At 38.5% G+C, this 27,977-nt stretch overlaps 1 protein-coding gene across 1 annotated transcript; it reads right to left on the bottom strand.

The window, feature by feature from the left end:
• Nucleotides 1-366: 366 nt before the first annotated feature.
• On the bottom strand, nucleotides 367-27,814 carry DYNC1LI1 (dynein cytoplasmic 1 light intermediate chain 1). The gene is made up of 13 exons (XM_054816144.1): nucleotides 27,577-27,814; nucleotides 27,173-27,246; nucleotides 16,879-16,995; nucleotides 14,948-15,178; nucleotides 11,478-11,647; nucleotides 10,219-10,312; nucleotides 8,367-8,502; nucleotides 7,878-7,989; nucleotides 6,562-6,621; nucleotides 6,393-6,437; nucleotides 5,254-5,374; nucleotides 4,916-5,074; nucleotides 367-2,625 (listed from the first exon to the last, which is right to left on the bottom strand). The coding sequence occupies exons 1-13, from the start codon at nucleotides 27,729-27,731 to the stop codon at nucleotides 2,513-2,515; spliced, it is 1,587 nt and encodes a 528-aa protein (XP_054672119.1). The 5' UTR covers nucleotides 27,732-27,814; the 3' UTR covers nucleotides 367-2,512.
• Between the last annotated feature and the right edge of the window lie 163 nt (nucleotides 27,815-27,977).

Here is a 27,977-nt window from a genome sequence, read left to right as displayed (position 1 = left end):
CTCAGATAGAATCATAGTATTGTTTAGGTTGGAAAAGACCTTTAAGATCATCAAGTCCAACAGTTATGATGTTAAAAGTTTTCCTTTCGTGGTAAAGATACCTTGAAGTACTTTTTTTTTTTTTCCCCCCAAACAGCACGAGCAGGCTGTAGATAGATAGTGACAGCAGCGTTACAGACAATTTGAACTTTAGGAAGGGAGGCAAGTTACTTCAGTCTTATAGAATGAAAAGGCACAGTGGGGAGACAGCCTTTTTGTAAATAATAATTTGTAAATAGTTAAACAAACAAACCCAAAGAGTTATCAGGGTTTGGGGAAGAAATACATTTAGAAGCTTTAAATATGCAGAAGTGACATTTTGCCAACTTTGTTTTAAGAAGTGAAATTATAATGAGTCATTAGTAAGGTTTTCCCCTGTCTCAGCCTCCACAAAAAAGGGCACCTAGTGCAGTAACTCTTAATATATTACATGTCTAGTTTGCCAGCTTCAGCAAGGGTGTTGTGCTTTGACAGATGCTCAAACGAACTAAATTAAAAGATTGCAGGAGCTAAAGTTTTCTTTCAAAAACCTGGGCAGTACCAACTCGTTTAAGATGTTGCTCTAAAATCCAAAGTTTCACCCTACCACCACATACTGCTGCAGTTGTGCCAGGAAGTGTACTGGTGATGACACGAGCAGGACCCATTCTCTCAAGCACGTTTCAAACCCTGTTTCAAGAGGTTTACATACAGAATCTAGAGAACCATTCCGATACTGATGCATGCTGTGCATCCATCATTGCAAGCTTAATTTTTTTTTCTTCAAGACATAATTTATTCTATACAGTCGTTCATCAGCAGGTCATGCATTTCCCCATGTGCCACCTTTACTGAATCCCCTGCCATAAGCAAAATTGTAAGGACTCCAGTTTGAACAATTGATCCATAGTTAAGAATCTCTACTGAAACTTGTCAGTCCACAGTTCAATATTCTGAGTCAATTTTAACTTGCTTAACTTCAGGGAGTTCAACGCACAACAAAATGTATGTTGTTAAGTAAATTCAGTTATTTTGAAAATATGGAGGCAATTCACTAGAACCACTAAAGAATGCAGGAATTGGAGAATAGTACCACCACGTTCAAAACAAAGAGGATTTATCCCCTCATCCTTCAGTGTTTCAGAAGTTTTCTAAGTAATGAGAGAAATTAACATAAGACTTGTTGATTTAAAAAACTAGAAAACCCAAACTCATTAAAGACTTCTCTTGGCAATCATTTGATGGGGATATACTTTTTACGCTTCCTATTCTGTGGCTATCAGTAGAAAGCGACCACAAACTTTACACAGAACAGTAAAGTGTTACTCCAAATTTGTGTACTGCAAGCTTAAGTAAAGTCCTAACCTTCTTAGACAATATACTGGAGTCATCAGCAGGATCCTTAGTGTAACTGGTAAAACTTTTAGTGTCACTTTTAAAACATTACAGCAGAAACCACCCATCAGATAAGCTAGTTTTACTCCTAGGAACAAACACTGCAGACTTCTCCACTTCCTTCCAGAAACAATGTTTTAAGGAAGTTTAAATATCTACCAGCAATATTATTCACTGAGAGGTAAAATATAAAAGCATGTTTTAAGACATTTTACACCACATCCCTAGATTTAACTGTAAACAAAGAACAACACCATGGCTTCAATTAAAGTTATTTAAATTTGAATGCAGAGAATACTTTATTAACTGATTACAGTTTTGATGACCAATTTTAAACCGTAACTAATGTGGGAAACATAGTGGGGGACATTAAGGCTGAGCCATATATATATAGACAAATCCAGATACTGATAGTCTGTACATTTAACCTCTGCTTTTTCTTTATACATCTTTTATTCAGTGTCTGAAATTAATCAAAGAAAAAACAAAAAAACCTGGCCAGTAATTTAGTCTTATATCTAGAATGAATTTTTGCATGGGTTTTTGAATGCAGTGTAAATCTCAGAGGAGATCAAACAGATTTTTTTTTTAACCGTACTCCAAATGAATCATTCAAGTGTAATCAGAGTTTGTTGTTGTTATAGTTTTGTGCAATTAATTTTCTTTTCCAAAAACTAGGAGTTTTTCTCTCCTGTAGAGGTTAATCTACTTAAGATGGTATTAAACTTGCCTAACAGGTTGGGAAATCAATATAAATTAAGTGCCTGTGGTGTGTTTCAGTTTTCCTGCTCTAAGCAACCCCTATCACTTAAGTGGACATACTTGCAATTTTACAGAATTATACCGACTTTTCAACAAAACCCAGAAAAAATTAATTTACTATTCTTGCACTGTGAACGGTACTCCTACGTGATGTGATAACCATTTTCCATCTGTACAGCTCCCTTTTGTGAAGTTGGGCAACACATATGAAAGAAAGACAGACATCAACCGTGTTCTGAAAGATAATTCAGTTCTTTAGTTCCAGTCACTGAAGGAAGAGGCAGAGGCAAGTTTTAATTATCCCAGAAAACTGAACAAATGGTTTTATTTGGTGTCTTCAAGATGCTTCACCTTCTGTGGGAGATGTAGGTGTTGTAGGAGAGACCATTTCAGGTTTTCGTGAAATTCTGTCCAATTCTGCCTGAACATCTGTTAAAACTGGCTTCTGACCTACAAAATAAATGCATATGGCTCAGTCATGTTTATGAACCAGATTTGGGAAAACCTATAGTGTCTTTAATTCTCAAGAAGCACCTCTCAAACTGAACAAAAAAAGCAAACCAGAAAAAACTATGGGTTTGCATCAGACAAATCCTAAAAATTGTTAGTGTACACTTTGGGTGCAAAGTGAAGGCATAAAGCCAAAACCCAAAAGAAACAGAGAGGAAACAGAGAAAGTCACATCCTTCTGTATTTCTGATTTCTCAGAGAAACACCCATACCTATATATTTATTTATTGTCAGTGTACGAAGAGTTAAAGTATAAGATACAGAAAAGTGTATTAAGACTAGCAGTTATGAATACTTCTACACAATTTTCTGCATATGCATTTTAAATAATTCTGAATGTAAATCAGGGGTTTCACCACAGACCAGTGAAGTCAGTTCTACATATTTGGTCAGTATAAACCTGACACCTGCTCCTGGGTACACACAGACCTGCAGAGGGCAAATCCTTTCTCTCCTCACCCGCTTACCTCCTCCCTAACTTGAAATGGCACAAGTGTTTGTGCAGTCACCCTTAGACCTGATCCAAGCTTAAAACACACCATTTTTCCCTTCCACCATTTTACTCTTACTCCCCCATCTAGGTTTCTATCCTGCCATGTTCTGTCACAGGAACAGAGGAGATGATACGGGAAAAGGCAGTGCAGAACATTAGAGTCTAACACCATGACAAGTGTGCACAGTATCTCAGGCTGCAAAGGAAAATTCTGACACATGTATAGTTTTAGCAATGTCCCAGCATCCTTTCTGAAGATGCAAATTAATAGGAACTATCCACAGAGCTAATTTCTGCCAGATGTACTGTGCTGCTCTTCAAATCATTTAAAGCAAGCTACTATCGTATCTGAATCAAAGCAGCTAATAATTGCAAATAATAAGCAGAAGAATTTCCCATAGCTGCTGAGGGAAAGAGTAATTCTCAAATGCCAAACTACTATCTTAAGAGCCAATTTTCAGATTTGAAAAGTGAGTTTTATAGATAACACTCAATGCAAGACAGGAAACACTGAGGAAGGTGAAGAGGGCACACCTGAGCTAAACATTTTTATTTATGGTAATTCCTTGAAAACCTAGTCCTTCGCCACATTAAACTGGCTACGTTCTAACCCTTCATTTGTTGCATACTTGAAAATTTCTGAGGACATTTTTTCTCCTTAGTACTTTAATTCTGTTCTTGAAGCTTCTGCCCTGGCCTTGGACACATCACTTTTCTGGAGTGCCGCCTCCGCCTGCCTGGCATCATCTAAACCCACTGGCGGCCACTCCCCACAGAATTTTTCAGTGAGTGCTCTCGGCATCTCATGTTGCGTCAGCTGCATTTGTTTGAACAACCTCCATGTGCTGTTCAAACTAGTACTGCTGTCTTTGCCTGCAGCAGATTAGGAAGTACTCATAAACTTTGCTCAGCCAACTGAACTTTGCATTTAAAAAAGGGAAGTGCACACATGTAGAAAAATATTTCAGGGTCAGTCTACACAAACTGTTAGTGGGAAGGAAGGTGTTCTTCCCTCTTAGAACATAGAGATAAACATTAATGTCAAGTACCAATGAAACACCAGCATTCTCACCTAAGCGCAGCATTACTAACCTCTGGGGAAGGGGGAAGGGAAGATATCTGTATAGGTATGCTCTTAAGTAATACAGAAACATTTTGGTCTGGAATAGCAAGAAGCACCAGAGTAGTCTTGCATCTGGATTTAGAGCAGTCACTATTAGACATTTTTAGATGAATTATAAGTCACATCATATAATAAAATGCTATCAACAGAAAATATGGAAGTAGCTTTATAGGCTATGACCAAACTCAATCAACCAAAACCTTCATCACATCAGAGCTAGATCACTAGCAAAAGAAAATTTAAAAGTTATTTTAACATTGACAATATTGTTTAAAAAAAAAACCCCACCCTGAAATTAAGTCCCAGTATATCTGAATAACATTAAAAATGGCTTAGTGCATAAGCCATTTATTGGGATGGTGGGAAACAAAGGAAGAATGAAGAAGTCACGTGGATACAATTCGTGCTTAAACAGCTACATGAAAAGTTTTTCTTTGATCCTCTGAGTGCCATAAATAGGTACTACTAAACTGCTGTGAAAACAAGAGCAAAACCCTAGCCCATAAAACATTCAGTTAAATACAGTAATGTTCATGCTTCTGATAAACTATACTAATAGGAATGATACCTACACTCACAATTTAGACTGAGTTATCTTTTATCATTAATCATACCTGACTTTTTTGCTGATGATGGTAAGTTGCTGCCAGCACCTCCGGTGCCACCTCCTCCTGGACTGCCACCAACACCACCAGGGCCACCAGGGGAACCAGTTTTCTTGCTCAGGAGACTATTGAAGAAGTTAGCCAGGACTCCTTCACTAGTAGCTCCAGCTACAAGGGGACAGAGGGAAAAACAAAAACAACACATGACAAAACCAAACCAAAACCAGATTTTCTAAGTAAATACTGATTTTGTGTGTTAGTCAATTTAAGTAAGCATATTAAAGAAAGCAGGCACAGCAGCTGTTTTACTTCCCCAACTGTATTTGTGCCCTCATAAGAAAAGGTACCTTTCATATTGGGATCAATTTTTTTTGACCCAGTAGGGATAGGTGTAACACTGGCAACATTTGACGTTACGGATCTATTTGGTGTCCTAGGAGATCCTCCAGGAACTCTTGGAGAGGCATCCTATGACAAAATAAATAAATTTTTAAAAAAAATTTCCAAAGCTGAACTATTGAATCTTCTACAGAATTAAATCATGCAGTGTAAGAGTACATGAAAAGAAGCATTTTGTTCCCACAGCTCCTAATGTTCTGGGTTGGGTTTTTTTCTGTTTGTTTTTTAATAATGTAGTAGCCCATGCAACTGAAATGATATGGGATTAGATTTTGATGATTGTGTACAAGTGTTTGGGTTTTTTATTTTAAACACTTGTATAACATTCTTAAAAATACTAAATTTAGTGCAATTAGAGCAGTAGTGAAGCTTTTCATTTTATGTCAATGAGAAACTTGACAATCCATGTATTAGTAGTGCCTCTGACCATAATGAAAACTGCACCAATTAGATCATAGAGGAACTACACCAAATTTCTTGGAAAGACACCAATAGTCTGGAAAGGACTAAATGCAGTCCAGCAGTAAAAGCATTATTCAATACTTCAAGGATAACAAGTCATGTTTCTGCAAAATCGCAGTTCATCTAAAATGGTAAAACTACCTTTATAAGATCACATGCTCCCCATTAAACTTGTGTTACCTTTTAGTTATTTTATTTGTATTTTAAATGTAGATGATATCATAGTTTTCATTTGACCTTAATTTTATACCAGAGTCTGAATATTCCTAGAGACATAGTCCCAAATTTAGGATATAAAACTCACCAAGGCAATTCAGCCAACATAGTTTGCTCCCTGGCACACTTTTGGGACAGAAAGGGGAGTCAACTGACTGCTTAGATGCATTGTAACATATGAAAAGTAAAGCCATGACATTTAGCCCTTGTTGTCAACACAAGTTGTCATGACTAGCCGTGAAGAAGTATCATAATTTTAGAGCAGTATATGTTGTAGACTTTAAACACTATGTAGTTTAAGAAAATTAGATCAAAGTGTATTTGATAGTGCAATTAAAAAAAGCAACCCTCTAAATATATGAAAGTGAATCATTTTCATATGATGATATTTAAAATTTTTATTACTAACCACTGGCCTTCCTGCAGCAGTAGGTGGTTGTTTCGCCAACTGCGACTGCAAAAAAACAAATAAACCCATGTAGTTAGATATTACAGTAACCAAGAATACAAACCCAAACTTGTATCAAGAATGTTGTTAAATGAAACACTGGCTGCTTGTTTTATAGACAGAAAATTACCTGCTGCTTCATAAGAAATACTTGGTCATCTTCTGCTACAATTTCTTTTTCATGAACAAACTGCAACACAAAAACATTAACATGATTTTGACTAAAAGAAATGAGAGTATTTCCTTTTATACTTCCCCATGAATACAACCAAGGTATTCAATGATGAAGTAAATGTGTAAAGTACTATGGTGACTGCAGACCACATTTTCTATATTTAAGACCATGATTCCATTTAGGCTAAATTAATTAGAAGATAAATAGTTCTCAGGATCTGTAAGAAATGTTCACAGATGTGCAGCATGCTCATGTCTCCATAGACTTATCTATAAAATAATACCAAGGTTGGGCCTCAATAACTATGGCAAAAGTGACTCTGCACCTGCATCACTTCAACAGGTCTATGCATCAAATTGCAAGCACACTCCCTCCAAATAAGCTCACCACAAAAACTTTGCCAAAACAAGCATGGCACATATCAATATCAAAGGTGATAATCCAGGCCTGAAGTTTATATGCATGCAAAAAAAATTGTCAGTTATGTTTTCCTTGGACAGTTATGATTTAACATACTACTATACATGTCTTGAGTTTTTCCCTAAAGATTGCAGAAAGGACGTAGTATTCATTTTCTCAGCTAAAATATTTAACACTTGGAAATATGATCAGTCTCAAATTCCTGGCTTCATTAGGAGCAGCCATAGAAATATTTGCCTTCAATAACTTCTGTACACATGGAGCCCACTGCGGCTGGCATTTTGTTCAACAGTCCCACATGTGTTTTCAGCTAGTTCTGTGAAAGCCTTTTGTTAAATAGCGCACAAGAGAAAACATATTGAATATACATAGAACCTGTTTTCACATGTTTTATTTTTGATTTTACACTGTCTCAGGCTTTCTTATTTTAAATACTCCAAGAGAAACAGAAAGCACTATGAAGTTAGGAGCAACTCGGAGCAAAATGGAGTGTACCACACCAACTCAACCTGACCAACAGTTAAATGACACAGACTTTTCAATACCAAATATGTATTAGAAGCAAAACAAGTGTATTTGTAGTCTTGAACAATGTAACAGCAGCAGAAAAACACCCAGACAAACCAGTGTAAGCTGAAGAGCCATACAGAACACAAATACATAATGATGTTTTGATAACTAAAGAAGAACTTTAAGAACAAAATAAAAAGACAAAATAAGAAAAAAACCACGCAGTTTATCACACTTATGATAAACTGGAAGCGAAGTCTCAAAGAAAGAGAAACAATCAAAAACTGACAGGTAAATAAATAGATAAGAAGTTGAATGCAAAAAAAAAAATCTCAATTTACCTTTCTGACTGGTGGTTTTGTTATGATATCTTCAAAACTGTCTTCTGCTTTTAGTGTCTGAAAGTTCTCGTGCAATATTCCTATCTTCTTGTCATTATCCCAACCTGCAGGACTAGATAAAGGATTATTTGGCTTTAAATTCTATTGTTGCTTCAGGTTATTCTTGTATGCAATCCTGAATTGCACAGAACTGAAAGCCAGGAAAGTTGTCGTAGCTCCCATTTTCCTGTGCAAGTTAGTTATTGACTAGTACAACTAGTTAGAGATTAGTTCACCATAACAAAGAAGAGCAACATCTCTGGGTTTAACATTTATCTTTGGGGCAGCCAGTATTTGTAATCTCAATCCACTGGCACTCAAACTTCAACTCAGGAGAATGTTAAATGGAACTTTAAAAAAATGTAAACAAAAAAGGCTCTAAATGCTGTTTACAGTCTTGCACAAATACATTTTTGTAGCCATATACACATAATAATGCAGACAACTTACATAAATACGGCATCTTTTTCCACAACAACAGCTGGAACATTGAAAGGAAATCCATATAACTTCTGGACTATATATTTATACACTAAATCAATGTTTTTGTTCTCCTTTACTGAAGTGTAAATAAGTGCTGCCCCATCTGAATAAACTTGTTAAAGAAAACTCAGTTTACTGGCTAGTAAGAGAGACTAAGGTGACCTAGTTTTGTTAGCTTAAAGGTTATCTCCTTTGTAGAATTTAGAGGGGGAACACAAAAATCAAATAGGTCACAAACTTCCAACACTTAATTTTTGAAATAAGCGATGTAGCAATTTAAATCTTTCTTTCTGCATTCATTTTAGGCCAACTCAGCTACTGCTTTTAGGGTAAAGTACAGGCTCTTCTCACTTTCAAAGCCCACAATACCCACAGTTTCACCATGTCTTCAAAACTGTCCTCTGCTTTTAGTGAATGAAAATTTTCGTGCCATATCCTTCTATCTTGTCACTATCCCATCCTGCAACGCAGACTCTACAGCATTAACACCAGTAGCTTCAAAAATGCCAAAGAACTTTCACTTCCCCACCTGGGTTTTTAGATTAGGGGAGAAAGTTCTTGCATTATACAGTGATCTGCTTTCGAATGAAATGAAGGCAAATGAGTTGTGCTGTATATCAATCACTGAAAGACCAAGAGAGTGCTTAGTATTCCAGCATGGTTCAGTATCAAATTAACACAGCTTAGGCACAGGATTAATAAAAGCAGGCAGGGAAGTTTTGAATAATTTTTACTTTGGGATTATAAAAATACCCTCTAATTTATTTCTATGTGCATGCAATTCAAATTCTAGAAGAAAGTTATATAGTGGGATCCAATTCCCATTCAGTGGAGTTTAGAATACAATTCCAAGTTGTTGACATATACAACCACGGAGACTAATTCCTACTAATTTTTCATATTCTTCCTCCAACCACAAGACTTATTACAATTACCCATAATTCCATTTTGAAAAATTAGGTCTTAGAAGCCTTTTGAAGGAAGTGCCATCTGGGTACTCAACTGAGGTCTCAGGTTCTTGAACTAATTTTTCCATCTGTTAACTGCTGTCTCTCCAATAGCATTTAAACTTCTCTTTACCACAGCACAAGTGATGGTAACACAACATAGGCATATTACTGGCATCTAAAATCTAGATCTCAGCATGTCCAGCTGACTAAACAACACTAATCAGTGTTTTATACACTTTAAAAAAAAATGAAGTTTAAAAATAATAGCACAGCAACAGTTTACATGCATTGTCTCTGTACCAACACAAAAGCAGACAGTGGATCTTTCCTACAGCAATTCACACTTCCTTCCTTCCTTCCCTCATCACCTCATCCTGTGGTATTACTGAACACTGAAAAGGCTGCATATTTGGGTCAAAAAGAATAACATGCCTTAGGTGCATCTGAAGCAAGGTCATATTTCAAATAATAACAACAAGATAATTCATTTAGGTGTCTTGTCAGCTAAGATGCACTGATTTGCAAACTGACTCCTAAATATGGAAATTAAGGCAAGTAAACAAATTCATGGTAAGGGGACATGCTAGACTTGCAGCTCTTAAAAAAAACCAAACAAACCCCAAACCCAAACAAAACCCCAAAAAACCACACACTCCCCCTCCAAAAAAAACCCCCAAACCAACAACCTCCCCCCTCAAAACCAGAAAAGTTTAACTCAACATTGTCTGTAGGAGTAGCTGAAGCAGACTGCCAGCTACAGTAAATGAGTTGCATACTACTTTGGTGTAGATGCAAATATTCTTTTAAGCTGGTCATAATTAATGCAGAGATTTGAGTCATTATCATCTTTAAGATATGTTAAAGGATACATTGTAAGCAAAACCGTCTGATATGTGACTGAATGAAGTCAAAGTGTTCATCTCTGTAGTCATGTTCTTTTTCCAGAACGCTGATGGCATCACACTGTCAAAATAAACACAAAATTAATATACCAATTTCAGTTGTCTGTTGAAATAGCAGTGCTGCTACACATCCAGTTCACAACTGGGCAAGGGGGATGGAGTAGGGTGCATGGTACAGAGGAAACCAAAAACCTGCTGAGATAGTTTAGAAGCATAATTGAACATTTTTCTTTTTTTAAAAATATGTAACTTGATGTGCATGTATTGTGGTCAGCATTCACTTGGGAGTTAAAGTGATTGTCATTTTTCATTCACTCCTCCTCCCTGCCTCCAATGCAGTAACTCAAAGTCTCTGTTGAAGACTGACTCCACTCAATCACACCACCATTTTCTCCCCAGTGTATTTTTATACACTGTGTAAAATAGTGGGTTTTATCCAGTTACTAACTAGCCCTTTGCAAAGGGCAGCAAAAGCAAGAAATGTAGAAGCAGAAAAAAAAAAGTGCGCATGGGAGAAGAATAACAGAGCGCTAGCAGGTGAGAATAAAGGTGCTTTTCAAATGAGAGGGTTAGCCTTCCAGTGAAGGAACAGCATATGCATCAAAAGGTTTATTCTTTCACTGCGGGCCAGCAGAGGCTGCAGATGCAGTGTGCTTAATGCCAGTGAGAACTGAAGAGTTGGGAGGGGGGGGGGAATCCAAAACCAAAAAGCAGCCACAAGAGAACCATGCCATTTTTTGTTTAGACTAAGAATATGGTTACATATCTAACAGGAACCAAAACAGATCACAGAAACACCCCGAAGAACTGAGGAAAGTTAATAGAGCCGGACTTTACTAATTACAATCCTCAAATATATTCATCTTCAGGAAAAGATTGGAAATATTAGAAAAACCTACCAAAACACTATTTGTGGAATAAGAAGGACTATGGAGATCAAGAGGAATTCTACTTGCTTACTGACTGGCTCACGTCTGTGAGCAAAACCAGGTCTGAGGTATTCCTCAATTCCTTGGAAACTAGTAGAACTAAAGGAAAAACTAATCCCAAAGTAACATGCAATGCAGGCTTCCAAAAAGATAACCAACCTTCAGCATTATACATTTTTAAAGAATTCTTATGCAAGGTATACAGAATGACTTAATAACCATGTGCTTCCCACCCCAAATCCACAATTGACAGTTGCTTAAAGAAAATATGCAAAAAACCTAAAACGTGAAACAAACCTTTGTACAAACTACTACTACTGGAATGCCTAAGTTACATGTTAGTGTATCTGCACCCAGGGGTAAAATCACACTGTCATCTTTGTCTTCCTGTAATGATGTATTTCTTCTCTGTGGAGAAGCTGGAAAATCCTCGCCTGGTTCTATATATTCCTGGAAGTCTCTTACCACTGAAAGTAAAAAAAGTTATATTAAAAGATCAGCTACTTTATTATTTCAACAATGATTTCCACCGCCATTGATCTCTAGCACTGTTGATTGTATAATACTTCTGCTTCTTTATGTAGAAAAAAAAATGAGCATGCACTGACTACTACTTTGCTCTGTGCAGCACAGGAGAGAACGAGTAAGTTTGAGATCTGCTTTATCAGCAGCCAGAACATGATCAGATGAAACTGTCTATAGGGACAGCATTAACCCATTTTTATTTTATCATCGTGGAACTGCTAGGCAGTTGCTATTAACTATTATTGCTCGATACACTTCCTAAAGGACATAATTTTCCTTGCATTTTTCTTGGCAAAAATTAATGGAACAGTTTGCTAGAATAAACAGAATTAAGCCTCGTATTGCTTAGCTGCTACCGTATACCAGGTTTTACCTAAAAACCCTTTGTTCACACTTCTCTCTCTCTGTACAGTAGAGTTTACAGTAGTAATAAGTGAAAAGAATAGAATATAGAAACATTAGTTGTTAACTAGCTTTATAATTAGCTAATAGCATATTAAATATTTGGTATGTTTTTACAATAGATCAGATACCCCTCGCTAAATTTTAAAGTGTTAAGTCAGAATATGACAAAAATTAGAAAAAAGATAAAGTTACACTTGTAACTCTCTTGTTAGGTTCTGACGCACATAACCAACCCTCTAATTACACAGTCGCTTACTATTCCTAGTCAGGGATGCAGTATTAGGCATCAAATATCTGTACCTTTCACATCACATGTCCTGTTTCACACAGCAGAAATAGGTTTCTACCAAAACCCACCACTGGTTACTTTTCCATGAGTAGCACATCCCAATTCATCAAAAAAAAAAAAAAAAAAAAAAAAATCAGAGAGCAAGACAATTTAGCCAAATTACACACACTAAAAGCTAAGTACTCCAAGACATTCTCACTGCTTCGTCCTGATTTACGTTAATTCACCCCTACCTTCGCTAAACTGACTGAAGCCCTCTGAGTTCGCACCTAAAAAAGCATTAGTTGAATTAACAGAGCCAGACTTACTTCAACACCCTAGAGAAAAAGGATTTATTAGGCCAAGATTATTCAACATTTCTGAAGATCTTGGAGCTCACAATAACAAAAAGCACATGCACAGGTTATCATCTCTACTTGAACAGTCAACTCAGGCTCTTATTCAGGGAATGCTGGTACTTCAGTCTGGTCTGAGAGCCTCCAAACTGACACTGTTTTAAACCCAGGGTTCTCACCAAGATATGCCAGCTACTCAAGGGAAACTTTCCTACACAGGATCCTGTCTGTTCTGGGATAATTGCATGCTAAAATAAAAATCATGCTACTCCAGTGCTAGAAGTCCTCCAGTGGATTCCTAAAATTCCCATTGTACGATCATAACATAACTAATCTTTATACCAGTACAGTAAAAAGGAGGATTGATGTAGTATCTCACAGCTCAAAGATTGTGAAATACAATCTCAGATCTTCCTTAGAGACACAATTAAAATGACCAGGCCACAAGGCCTCATTAGACACAGCTGAATTCAGTAACAGGAAGAGCTATTCCAACCCTTCACACACAGCTGCTATGTATACCCTAATGCTCTTCCACACTGGTTTTAGTCCTCACAGGGTCTGTCTTTGAGTGGAGTTAAGTTGCTAGACTGGAAGACAAATGCAGCAGCACACCTCCAGAAACTACACACATAAACCCTCAGTAGATTTCACTCCTCTTAGCAAGTTAAACCAGCTTGCAGGAGCCTCTCAGGAGCACTGAGCCTGACACAAGAATAAAGTAGGAACATGTAGGCAAAAGTTAGGCAAGCAAGGTTCCTCCCTTCTCCTTTTGGCAGCATCAAGCTGCTGCCTGCCTAGCAATACAGGAAGCCACATCACAGGAGATTCAAAACAAAACCAGCTTCCAGTCATATCTGGGTTGTGTCCAGGACTCTTATACCCAACATACAGACCATCAATATCCATAAGAATTAGACCAGATGATAAAAGAGTAAGAGAACAGACAAAACTTTTAATGAGCAGCTGCTTTCTTTTGAGTCACTTCATCACTTAAGTTTTCTGGATTTTGTAGAGTTTGACTGTTCTGTTCACTCAGTAAAGAGCAAAACTATCAGCCTACACATTTTTGATAACAGAGATGTTGTGTCCTTACTACTTTAATCCAGTAAAATCCTATCCTGAAACTGTTTGGGGCACGTGTTTAATACATACACTAACACCACCCCCGAAAACAAAACCAAACCAAAACCCACACCCAAAGAGCCCAGCTCCTCCCTCCTAAACAAGTTCTTGTTGTGGAAGGTGTGATTCTTGAGAATGTTACCTCCCCTTACAGGAATCTCTCTCTCAAAAGAATAAACAAAACAACCAACATCCTCCCCCCATTCCAGAGTATCTACAGCTGTCACATTATGGGCTACTTTATCATAGCATGGCTACAACCTGCATTTCTGAAAAAGCCATTCAGCAATGTGGCAGTCAGTTGCTTAAGAACATTTCAGTTCCAGAGAGCAACTTCAGGCAACTTATAGACAAAATTTAATCATGCTATTTGCTCAGACTCATGCTTTAGTACCCTAAAGGAAATGCAGTGGCTACCCAAAAGTAACAGGGAGCTATGACATTAGTGCATTCAGTCAGATAATTTAAGGAATCCTGCAAAATCTTTTTGTGTTCTGCATGTTTAAAACTAAAAAGACAAGACACTGACAGAGTTATATCATGTCCATGCCAAAACAAGCATATAGCTGCATTAGTATCAATAATAATTATGATAAAACTCTTCAGGTAGAAAGGGCCCAGACATTACCATGCTGTCATGAATCCTTTCAACATTTACACTTTTGGTAGGCAGGGAACAGGTCCCAAATTCTCTAGATTAACTAATTACAGGAACAGTTAAGGAGCTGATGCAGTGATTTGCTTTTAAAATAAAATAAAAAATTGAAAGCTAAGAAGTTTTTTCACTTGGAGAATCTTATCTAGAAAAATCTGTAAGAAGCAAGGTTTTAAATTCAACCCAGCTGTGTTCATTCCAAAAGCTTCCCCTCCTACCCCCCCCCAATTAAGGTACTTGTGTTAGAAAGAAATACTAGTATTGTTCATATAGCTACTTGAGACTTATCTGAAGCTTGACTTGCTTGATACCTCCTAACTTTACGTAACATTTCCAAAGAATGAAAAAGACTGCAATGGAGACATTAAATGGTGCAGAAAGCATTAAGCATATTTGATTTAAATGGATTCCTACGTATTTGCAGAATACTCACACTTTTGTTCCATTTCTTTCATTTCTTCAGGAGGAATTTTTAACTTGTCAATGTGTTCTCTTACAACACTCGCCCATTTTTGTAAAGAATCCAGTGCAGTCCAAGGCCTAGACATGTCTACCACCAACATAATTAGAGTGTCCTTTAGAGAGCTTGCCTCCATTGCGAATTTAAGAAGACCTTTGTGATACAGGTCACCATCCAAAATCCATACATTACATCTTGTTTGGTCTACAAAAAAAAAAAGGGAAAACATTTTATGAGACTTACTTGAAACAGTCCATTATGTAATGGCTATTAAATCTACGTTATACATGTAAAATACAAGGAAGAAAGCAGATGACATGTTTTATCAGTCACTTGGACATACATAACACCACAGCAAAATGCAGCTTGTGGAGATGCACCTCCTCCTCCAAACCCAGATGCTTAATTGCTGATAACTGAGATCTTAAATACATTGCCTGAAAGTGAGAATCCAGACATAGCACTCAACATTTCCAAAATGAATGTTCACCATTTTAGACAGGTAACATGTATTCTTCAAGATGCAACTTAGAAGGGGAGAACTGGGTGAATTCAGCCATCCCTTCTCAGCCCTTGGTCTGCTCAGCTCTCAAGGACTGCCATCTCCCCTTCAAAACTCCAATGTGATATGCCTATACATTCTGTTCTTTAAGAGTTGTACCTTGGCCCTTCAGAAAACTGGGGCAGAACTGCAAGTTTTTAATGACTTAGATGGAGTTAGTGGGCAAGAAAGTTGTTCTTCAGATTTGCAAAAGGACAATCACCATACAAACAGACCATCCCGCTGCTTTCCCCCCTGCTCCCCCCCCCCCCCCCCAAACCACCATACTCCAATATTCAGAGACACTTCTGCAGTTAATGAAGAGCTGGTGATTCAAAGTTAGATATTTTAATATAATTATATTTTGCCTTCGGGTAAGTTTTTATTACTCATTACAGAAGTTCTGAGGAAGATGTTTAGACCAAACTTTGAATCCTCTTAACCTTGGTCAAGTCATCTTTGAGACCAATAGCCAGACATGGAAGTCAGGAAAGCAGATGATTTCAGGGAAAAAAAAAAAAAAGGCAAAAAAAGCCAACTTCTTCTATTTCTCTTTCTACCTATATATTTGTTCTTATAGCATGGACAAGAGTTCCCATTTTTTCTACACAGCTCCCAGTATGTCCTTATTCACACCCCACTCCCTCTACAAGCATTGCCTCTAGATAATTCACTGCACCTCTGCAGTGCCCAGTCATACTCCTTTCCTTGTTCCTGCCATATATAACCATCAATTATTCATTCCATAACTGCAGGAATTTGGGGTCTGGATCTTAGAACATCTTTTTTACCTTCTAGCCATAAGCCAACTCAAGCAAGTTGAAACACAGCTTCTACTTTACTTCCCCCTTCCTCCAAATCTTTGGGTTGGTAGTTTGGCTTTTTTTGCTATTGTTGTTTGTTTTAAAAGTCTCCTTTAGCATTGTGCACTTTTTCCTACCCATCAATACATGATACATAGTCTTGCAGATTCCAATACCACCAAGACAAAGGTTTCTCTGTATGTCCAAAAAGATAAATCCTTGCTACAATAATTGAGATGCAAGATAAGAGCCTAGGCATCTTTTCCTCTAGGCCTGAGGAATGCACTTTTGCCTACCATCCATTCAGAATGTTGCAGCTAAGACTGCTTCCCTGGTCTTTTGCCTGGTTCCTCTCCTCGTCTACCACTTAAGTTGTCATTCATGGTATCTACTAAAGAATTACACTGAGAAACTTCCTCGTGATGCAAATCGCTCATGGCCTAAGCTGGATTCCTGCAAATTATCAAGAAAGAAAAACATCCCACTGTCATTCCAAATATCACACTACTGAACCATTGCTTTCAAAGTGGTTTAAGATACTATTAGACATACAAACTTACCATCTCGATCTTCATCATGCACATTTAAATACAAATACTCCATTCCTCTTCCTTTTTTGTATTCCTCTATGCCTTGAATTTTTCCTATTAAGCTAGTTTTACCTGCTCCGTCTTCACCTGGAGAGAAAGAAGTTAGATACCACTCAATCTTTAATTGCAGTTACACATTAAAAACCACCAGGGGCAAGAAGGAAACCATATGCTAACAGGGTGACTGAGCTCATTAAAGTTTTGAAATATAGCAGGCTTTGCCCAACTCATCCATCTGTTCAAAGTGCATGCCGCAGCTTCAGATCTTATTTCTAATTATTGATAAATGCAATTATGCCACTAACTATCCTATCTGAAATAGGCTCTTACATGCATCTTTAAGAAGATACCTTAAGGAATAGTTAAGCACCTCAAACAATTTCAGTCTTGCAACTGCAACCAAAGCGGTAACAAAGTCTTTCTAAAGTAGAGTTCAAGTCACAGTAGGCTCGTCTTACAATCAGGAGAATACAATATAGAACTCTCTCATACCAAGCAGCACACACCACCAGGCTCAGTAAGGCAGATTGTTTCCTTAGCTTTTATGGGTTGATTGTTTTTGGGGTTTTTTTTTTGAAACATTTCTCTGTTACAGGTCTAAAGAAACCTTAAAGAGAGGCGACAAACAGTGAGCCCACTGCCTTTCAATATACATGTATTCGGCAACACACACAGTGACAAGCCTGCAATCCAGATCCATTCACTCCTATTCTCTCCCCTCTAAAGGGAGCTTGGATAACCAGCATAAACTCAGTGTAAACACCTCAACTATTGCCAGAGACTCTTCTTGAAAAACTTCTATTTCTAACCATACTTTCCAGAGCTGGAAAACTTCACCTGCCGTTTTTCCAGTTTGAAAAAGTAACCAAACTGAATTTGGACACAAAGCAGGGTTTTTCCACTCTAATTTGGCAGTATGATGGGCACATAACAGTTAGACATTAAAAAATTCAGGTTCCTAAGAAGTACCTTATCAGTTTTACGCCAAATAGAATATTTTTTTTCCCCCAAGGCTCTCCTATACAGCGAAAGTATAAACACTTGCTTTTAACTACATAACAAAGAAAAGAGTTGAAGGACAGTAATTTTCACTGCTAAATGCAAGGATGAAGTTTTCCCTTTAAAAGGGAATTGACCATGATCTTATAGACAATATTACGGCTATATGAAAAAGACTACAGCTATAACCACATAAAAGAGCAGAAAAACCATACTTCTGATAGACTGATTTTGAATTTACTCAACATATCTTTCCCAAGATTACCACATGAAGTATTCAATTTAGAGTTCAGCTTTAGGTTCAGATTTCACTAATAGTCTAGAAGCTACCAGAAAGCTTAAGATTGTTTACTCCAAGTAGCCCAGAGAATTTTACTCAGTGGAATGAAAAGGCGTTAAAAACCCCACCACCCACAAAAATCAAACAAAAAAAAAAGCAGCCCAAAAAACAAAGATTAAAAAAAGGACCAGAACTGAAGTTTAAGATCTGCTTAAGTGTAGAAAAATTAAGTGAAAACTGAAGTTATATCAGTAACTTTTAAGTTTGTTTGCTAGGCCCTTAACTTTATTAAATCAAGATGCACCTGAGAAAACAACTATAACTAATTTTAAATAAACATTGGAAAACACAGCTATTTTCTATTCATACACCAAGTCTTTCCTCTTCTTGTGAGGATATTCTTTTAAATAAAAGTTCTGCCCAAGAAGTGAAGAGTTCAAGCTTCTTTACCAGAGATTAATTACAATTCCTCCTCTGCCCTCATGCAAGCACTTATCACACAGAACGGTAGGGGTTGGAAGGGACCTCTGGAGATCATCTAGTCCAAGCCCCTGCTAAAGCAGGATCACCTACAGCAGGTTGCACAGGATCACATCCAGGCAGGTTTTGAATATCTCCAGAGAAAGAGACTCCACAACCTCTCTGGGCAGCCTGTTCCAGTGCTCTGTCACCCTCAGAGTGAAGAAGGTTTTCCTCCAAGCTTCTTAAATTTGTCATCTACAAATAACTTGGGAGACTGTAGTAAGAGCTGCTGCACTGACTTGTTATGCTGTTGAAGTTGCTATTACTTTTGCCAACAATTTCTGTATGATTCATTCTGTTATTTTCCCTTTTTGAACAGGCAGCTTTAATTAATTAGTACTGGCAGAAGGCTCAAAAAGGTAAGACCGAACAAGATTTGTTACTCCTTTTAAAGAGGGGCTGCACTTTCAGAACAGCTGACCTCCAAGTTCTCTTACATACTAGTTTGTTTCACACAGGTGGCAGTAAAAATTACAACTTGTTTGCATTGGGAAAGTTTAGCATCTTCTGCAAAGTATATCTGCCAGTTCTTAACAAAAATGGCTGCAACTTAAGTCTAACAAACATCTGTGGTTATAAAAAGTTCTAAACATCACAAAAGATACACTTAAGCAGTCTAAACTAAAACGTATTTATACAAATGCTAGTATGCAACTTTATTGTTTGAAAGTGCCCATACTAAACAATATAGGCAAACATGAAATATACATCCCAGAAGCCCCTTATCACGGCTGTGCGTTGTGTGATTTCCTCCCCACTCTCGTTATTTCCAAATGCCTGAAGGAAGCTGAAGTTCAAGTACTGTTAAGGTAATGTCTCATAGCAAAGTAAGAGCTGGAATTTTATTTTCCCTCCTCAAGTTTTCCAGTAATTATCTTCAGAGCCTACACAGGAAGAAATTTTAGCAGTACAGCATAACACAAGTTGATTTGATGTAAAATTAGTACCTTTGGACACATATGTATGCACAGTAGTCATTTCAGCCTTCCATTATGGAATTAGTTAATTTTCATCTGTTCTGTGAAGAAGATTCTCTAGTCCCTTCTCCTTAGCAAATATCCACCCATTTCAAAACACCAAGATCAGGTAGGTGGATCACTGACATATATAACTGTATCATACAAGTTACTGCATGCAGAGAACAGTGCTCGTCATTCACTAGAAAGCCAGAATGATGCATCAGCGGAGTTTGAAGGGTTTGGTACTACTTTCATTAACTGCTCAGGCAAATGAAGGAAATAGCACAGTTTGCAGATGATAGAAGAGAAACCAAAAGATGTGTGGAGAAAATCATTAGAAGCAGTATTGATGAGTGGTCCAAAACAAATTAGCAATGCATAAACCAAGTAGTGTACAAACAGGACGACTCATTTGCAAGGCTGCAAGATAGCTACCTAGCCAGCGTGCCCTATTCCATGGGAGATCCAGAGTTCTCAACAGATTTAAGCTAAATTAGAGTCAGTATCATGGAAAAAGCTGTCAGAAAGTAAACCCAGGGACCATCATATATGACATAAGGACTTCCTCCTTTTTACCCACACAATTCATCATAAAAAGTTAGGAAAAGATGACTGGCTTGGCCAAGAGAACATGCTAAGACTTGAGGTTCTATCTACCTTTACTTTCTATTTTTAGTATGTTGCATATACCTTTTAGAATTGTGACAGCTGCAAATGTATTTGTATCCTGGTTATTAACTTATTTTTTCCAACCTAAAGTCTTCAATATAAACCACCTGAAAAGTCAACACACTTTGAATATGTCAAGTTATGCTGGGAAAGAGCAGCAGTGTAATTTTGCTTTGTAGTTACTCTTCAGCAAGAATATCAAAATACAAATAAATCTTAAACCAGTGCTTATTTAAAACTCCTGAATTGTTATTACAAATCTCATTAGCAAAATAATGAGAAGTGCATACAATGCTATCTTTTAAGACTTCTCTAAACTTTAGTACATATAGAAGCTTCTCTCCACCAGAGGAAGGGGGAAATATTTGTGGGGAAATTAAAGTCTGTTCATTATTTTAGGTCTGATGGATAATCTACAACATAGTAATGCAATTAGCATTAAATACTAAAATAAATAATCAAGTAGATTGTTGCAAATTTAAGATTTGGCAGCCTTCTTTTGCAAGTGTCATAAAAGGTCCTCCTTCTCCAGAGTAAATCCTAAAGAACTAAAATTCTCCATTACATCAAACTGCACTTACACATTAGTACCACAGTGAGGAAACAGAAGTGAAGCTGCCAGCAAACGGTGCTATACACCAAAGCCAAACACAAGAGGGACAACAGATTCGATTTTGCTGAAAAGTCAGGCTAGGAAGCAGTTGAAACAAAGCCAAACCAATCTGCTTACACACAGTATTTCACCATCTTGTTAACAAAATGGAAAGTCTTCTACTCAACTAAACAAAAGCGGTTTCATTTTTATCCCCACACTGCTACACTTTACTCCTCTGATAAGCTCCTCAAGTTTGGGGTTGTGCTCCTCACAGCTTCTCTGTCCAAGGTGCTACTCTCTACAAAACAAGAGTTTTATTACGGTCCTTCTTGTTCCTGCCCTCGAAGATATAGGAAGCCATAATATAAAACCCTGCCCAGCCTCCTCCCTTCTTACTACTCCAGACAAAAAGGATGTTTACTGAGCAGAAAATGGAGTATCACTAAATGTTTTGCTACAATACAGAATTTAGCCGAACGGTTGCCCACAGATGGGAAGGATGGGCAATGAGGTGAATGAATCGCCTTCTGTGAATGCAAGCAAGCAGGCACTGATCTACGAACTGCTACTTAAACTGTTCAACCATAAACTATCACAATAGAGAGAACTTAGGGTTTCTATTACAGACCTTCTCTAAACTTTGAACTAAACATTTTAAAATTAAGAATATTTACTACTGATGCTATTTCTACCTTGTTTTCCATTTAGAAAATGAAAACAGAAGTAGATTTTTCACTTGTCTTAAAACAAGACATTTCTTACTTCTCACAGAAGTCTGTACACAGAAGAGCAATCAATGTGTTATCTCCAGGACAGATACAAATTTTGATTTTTTTATTTAAATAGTTTCTCCAGTGCAAAGTGTCAAGTGTGTTTAAAATATGGCAAGGCAAAGCAGCAAGAAATGAATGTTTCTTTTGTGTCATCAGTATTGTTGGTCTCACCCCCTTCCACCCCAGGCTCTCATTTTTTTTTTCCCCAACAGCTCTTTGAAAAGCCCTGGATGCACTTACATGTGTGTAGTCTATAATCCTACTGGTTCCTTGATGGAGATTTTTGTTTGCTTTTTAAAACCATCAATTAAAATTTGTCTTGATATGGGAATTCTACAACTCATCTCTAAAAAATATGTTCAAACAAGGCCAAGTAAAACTAGAAATAATGCTTCTAATTAACCCCTTCTGCCCCCCCCAAAAAGCATATTTTGTGAACAAGCTTTATACTTTTTACAAAGCAAAGACAGCTTCTGGATAGAGTAATTCACAACATCTAATATTTCTAACTTACAATATTGAATATTTTTATTAATAGAAAAAACCCACTTCACTTAAATACGATAAAACAAAGTCATCAAACCCAAACCCAAGTCCAAACTATCAAACAGGGCAAAGATGCCTTCCCAGAATCACAGAGATCTCTCTATTCCACACCACTTGGAATCACTGAATCCTAATATAGTGGAGTGGAGATGTAACAGTCATCTGGGTACTAGAACCAAGCACATGTGTACTATAGCTATTTTCAAGATAAAACACTTCTCACAAGCTAATAACTGCCTTTTCCACAGCCGCGCATTAGTGAAGGAGACTTGTTTACACATACTATAGTAATTGAAGAACATCTTTTGCAGAACAAGACCAAAATAATCACAGTAAGCCAAATTTAGTTTGCTTTCAGAGAACTGAAGAACAAAATTAATTATGTTGATGAGATCCTTCTCTAGAATCCCTCAGAACAACATGGAAGTTCACAATAAGTAGGTCATATCGAGTCTTCAAATAACTTGCCAATAAATTCTACTTGCTGGACAAAAAACTCCTCCTCTAAGTTTGTTTTACTCCACCAGGTAACTATTTCCCCTCACAGACGATTCATTTGGTATCTTTGTAGCACTGAAAAATTAAATAACTTTTCTGAGGAGCACCTTCATCGCACTTCTGCATTACAACATGATAGAAAGCAGATTGTAGACAACTGTTCCATCATGCCTTTTGTCAAGTCCTGCACCACAAGAATACATGGCCTGACTGTGGAAACAGGTACAGCGGTATCACTTATCCTTGGAGAAACCCACAATCAGAAAGCCAAATATTGCAGAGAATTCTACAGCGAAAACAAACAGCATACATCTCTTAATGCAAGCCTTCTCCTTTAACACAGCAGTAAGTCATCTAGTGTATTTTACCCAGGTTCACTACCAAAATAGAATAATCTTGCATTAGTATCAAAGGGACATCTTTATTAGTACTCCTGCCACTGCCCTGCCTGGAGAACACAGAAGCACAATTCCTTTCAGTGTTCCTCACCTATGGAGCTATTTCAGAGATAGATCCCACAATCAGCAGCACCTCTGGCAAAGCAGAGACAAATTAAAATAAATGCAATTCAAGAATTTCAGAACTTCCTGTGCTGTTCTATGTAAGTTTTACTACACAGCATCCATGTAATTCTGGCTTTTTGGAAAGGTATTATAGCAGGAAGGACACTATGAAGAAGTACTACTTAGTTCTAAAAAAACATAGGTGCAAAACAATCAATTAGAATTTTATCTAGGTCAATGCCACATCAAAATAATTGACACTTTAGCAGTATAACTCTGCTGATTGAAACAAAACTTAGCTACATTTGGAAGGCTTTCATCACCCTAGAAGATAAAGAAGAGGAAAAGAAGCTATCTGACTTAACTTCTGCAGTACTAGAGAATTAAGAAGTATTTGAGATGAACAACATAGACAGTATCAACAAGCAGTATTTATTGTACTGTAATGATGAAATGATCACAGCAAATCTTTCAGCTACTTGAATAGGAAAAAAAGTGGAAAACTAATTTTTGTAGTGTTCAGTACAAATTTAAGCAAGCAGATTTTATACTGAGTTTATATACTCTCATGACAATTTGCTGTTGCAGAACTTAATTTTGAAGTTTACTATATTCCATGGGTCCACTAAAAGAAAGTAGCAAGCTAAGACCGCTCTTCAAGATGCACCATTTTCTACAACAACAGCCATTCCCAATACATGTACGCACAGAAAAGTGTGCCTGTAAGTTAGCTGTAGACTGTGGAAACTTCTTCTCAAGCATCCTGACAGCCACCGGACAGAAGCAGAGCTCAAATATTCAAACAAACACATTCTATAGTGCTGGGGATTCCATCCGTAACCTGCAATGGTGACTTCTTAGCTGCTCCCTCTATTTCACTTGCTGGTTCAGATATAATTATTTCAGGAAGGGAATGAACAAGAGAACTCCCAGTTACAAGCATCAGTCTTCTCATCACACTCAACAAAAAGCATCTCCTCTGATCAGCTATCTTTATTACACAAGTGAGCAGAAGAGACACCAGGAGGAAAAAAAAAAAAGAAAAAACCAAGAACAAAAAACACATTCAACAACAAAACCACACTCCCTTGGCTATGTGCAAAAAGTAGCTAGAAATGTCACTGACAGCACCCAATTTCCTTAAGAAGGCAGGGACATCTTACATTCTCTGCTAATATAGTTTGCTAAATGAGGTAGCTACGGTCACTATGACAGAACTGCCTAGGAATAAGAGCATACTTGCATTACAAAAAAAGTTTAGGAAAGCTTGCATTTTTATTATTTGTTCATATAAGACCAGAAAAATACTTTTATGCTACATGCAGTGCCAAAGTTTAAAGTCTTCACAGAAAAATAGTTATTGAAAAAATGTCTGTAAATGAAACAATTTTGGAGAAGTAAAACTATAGAGTTAATTAAATTTTTTGAGCTGATTTTGAGCAGAGAATTACCAGTATTATATGCTAACCCTCACTTCACAAAACTACGTGCCATATCTAGAGATTAATATTTCACATTCCAGTATCCTTTAGTTATTTTTGTGATGTCTTGAACTACTTTCCATGTTCTTAAAAATGAGATGTTAACATAACTATAAATAAATACTGAAATAGCAGAATTAGCCTGCCAGATATAGCCAGGTTCCCAGAACAACTAGGCATACAAGTATATGCTGTGTTTGAAAAATATAAGTGCTGAAGGCAAATTAGAAGACCTGTCCTAGCAAACAAAAGAACAGTAAGTGGTAGGTTTTTATAATTGTTTTTTATGTGGGTTTTTTTTTTTGGAGGTGGGTTGGAGGCAGGTTGGAAGCTTAGGGGATTTTTTTTTTTTAAATGTAGTTTGTATCAGACAAAACCCAACCCAATTCATTTGTCGCTATATATCATATTTCAGCTGGGAAGTTTTGACCAATATAACTGTTTATACTGCAAATATTTGCCTACCACAAAATGAGTGAAAACCATGAAGACCCTGGTCATCTTTACAACTCCTGCTTAAAAGTATTCAGAGAGTGATGAAACTGAAAATAGTCACGGCAAGAAGCGATCTGTATTAACAACAAAACCTAGTACCAAACTATTTAAAGGCACAAAGCTTAAAAATAGAGGAAGTGTGGGATAACAGAGAAATTGCAAACACACATCTCAAGAACCTGAAGAGACAGAACTTCACATACTGAACCTGCCCAATACAGAATACCTAGGACATCTCCTTTTCCTGTGCCAGTGTGCTTCAGGAGCAGCATCATGACTTGCAAGTGAACAGCAAAGTGTAATACATGGATTAGGTATTCTCACAAAGAACATGGCCATGGTCCTTACCAGTCCTAAGATCTGATGCTCTTTTCCTAAATACATGCTAAGCTTTTTTCCTTGGACCATGGCCTTCTAGAAAACACAGTTCCTAAGGAAGAACTAGAATTTCTTCTGCAAATCTGGACATATTTTAAAAAATGCATTGGTCAAAAAAAGAAGAAAGAAGTGTTATATTAAGTCATTCTATAAGCTGTACATAAACTGGTAAAATTTCTATACAACAAACTAAGCATCACGAACTAAATGAGCATTTGGAAACATTTTATGGTGTCCTCTCCAGTTCTGAAGGAGGCACAGTCCCCAGTTATTGAGCATTAAGGATTGTCTGACTACAAAGGGAGAGGAAAAACAAGAGTGTAATCTTGACAAGGATCACAGCTTGAAGAAGAATCTTCCAACTTCAACAAGGACAATCATCCAATTTAGTTTCAAAATATCACATAAAAAGCTGTCATCAATCTTTCTTTAATATCAATAGAACTTTGCTTTAGGATTATGGAGGGAAAAAAATCTAACTTGAAAAACCTCAAGAGAGTACAAACCACAAGACTACATAGAATCACACCGTGCATAGAGTCCACAGGAATATCTTTACAGAGTTTTAACCATGTTTCCAAATACTAACACACAGTTCTTTCTGGGGATGAGGAGGTTGGCAAAGAAGGGAAGAAGCAGCTAGTTAACAAATCCATCCACTCAAATTCAATAAATTGTCTACTGGTAATAGTATTTAATAGCCTTTCAGCCAAAAAGAAAACCAACAAAAAAACCCGACTAATAATAATAGCAATAATATACACACACAGGTAGCAGCATCCATTTCTCCCCCTCCTCCATGAAGTTTTTAATTTTGCTGGACGTATCATTTTTCTTCTTTCTCTCAACACTGAATAATAGCTGGGTCTCTCATTATCACCCTGTCAAAGTCCTATTCTGTAACTCCTAATCCTTTCCAAGCGCAAGGTTGGACTAACGTACTGGGTGAAGATAACAGAACACAATGAAAGCCAGCAGCAGTAAACGGTGCCGCTGCTGCACAACTTGCTGATGATATTGCTGCTGACAAGCTCGGTGCATGTGGGCAGGACACAACCAACACACCCATAAAGCCTACCCCGCCCTCCAGCCAACAGGGAGCAGCCGTCATTGATACCGTACGGGCCACGGAAGCAATTTTTGTGTTTGTATGACACGCCATAAGGACCAGCAAGCAGCACTGGTTGCACGAACGAGGGTGGTTTCAGAAAAGGTTGAAGGACCCACATGCACCCCGAAGTCAACACTCATCGGGGCAGAAAGACAACAAAAACCACCCTTCCAAGCCATCTCTACCCAAGGAACTAGAAGGGTATTATGGCGAGGTACCTACAATGAGTGCGATACCTAAAGCATCTCTGGATATTGGCTATCCAAAATGAAGCAAAAACATGCAAGGGAAGAAGCGAGAGGGTTAAGCCAGCACCTTGCCACCATCCCCCCCCCCCCCCCTTCCTTCCTCCCTCCCTTCGGGCGCTAAATGAGAACCCCCAGACGCCCAACACAGGGTCAAGGAGCACGGAGCGTGCGGCAGGGAGGGGAAGGGGAGTGGGATGCTTTTCTCACCCAGCAGGAGGACGTTCTTCCCCGAAGGTAGCTTAGAGCGGGAGCGCGTGGACACCTCACTGAGGATGCAGGACCTAACGCGGAAAGACGACAGCGCTTAGGAGGGGAGTCCCGCTTCCTCCCGGCCCCGACCCTCACCACCTCCGGAGGGGGGCGTAAAAAAGGCATGGGAAACGGGGGGTAGGGCAGGAGTTGCCACTGCCAAGGGGAGGAGCCCTCCCCCCCCACCTTAGCTCACTGACTGAGAGGGATTGAACGCAGGAGGGGGGGATTAGCCAGCCCTTCTTCCCCCCCCTCCTTCCACCCCCCGCCCCGGCTCCCCCGCAGGGCAAGGAGTCGCTGCGAGGGCGGTAACGGGCAGCGCGCGCCCCGTTCCCCGGCCGCGGGGCGGGGCGGGCGGTTACCAGAGGTTCTGCCCATCGTCCTCATCGCCGCCTGCCCGCAGCTCCGCGTTGTTGTTCGTCGCGGCGGCGGACGAAGGAGAAGAGAAACCGGCAGCCGAACCGAGCCCGGACGAAGAGGAGCCGAAGGAACCGGCTCTCCCCACCGCCGCCGCCATCTTCGCTGCCTCCTCCCTGCCCCACCGCCTCCCTGAGACACGGAACGGGCGGCGGCGGCGCAGCGGCTGACAGGAACCCGGATGTTGGGAGGTCGGGGGGGCGGGGCCCGGGGCGGGGGCGCGCGCGCGCGCGCGGAGACAGCCGCTGGTGTCCCGTGGGCGAGCGCTTCTCCTTCAACTGATCCTTCTGAGGGAAGGAGCCTGTCTCCCCACAGCGAAGGCCCGGGGGTACCGAGGCTCCTGCCG

This window comes from Grus americana, chromosome 2, assembly GCF_028858705.1.
Source record: "Grus americana isolate bGruAme1 chromosome 2, bGruAme1.mat, whole genome shotgun sequence".
Taxonomy (NCBI): domain Eukaryota; kingdom Metazoa; phylum Chordata; class Aves; order Gruiformes; family Gruidae; genus Grus; species Grus americana.
The sequence above is the reverse complement of the archived record's forward strand: the minus strand, read 5'-3'. Positions and strand labels throughout refer to the sequence as shown.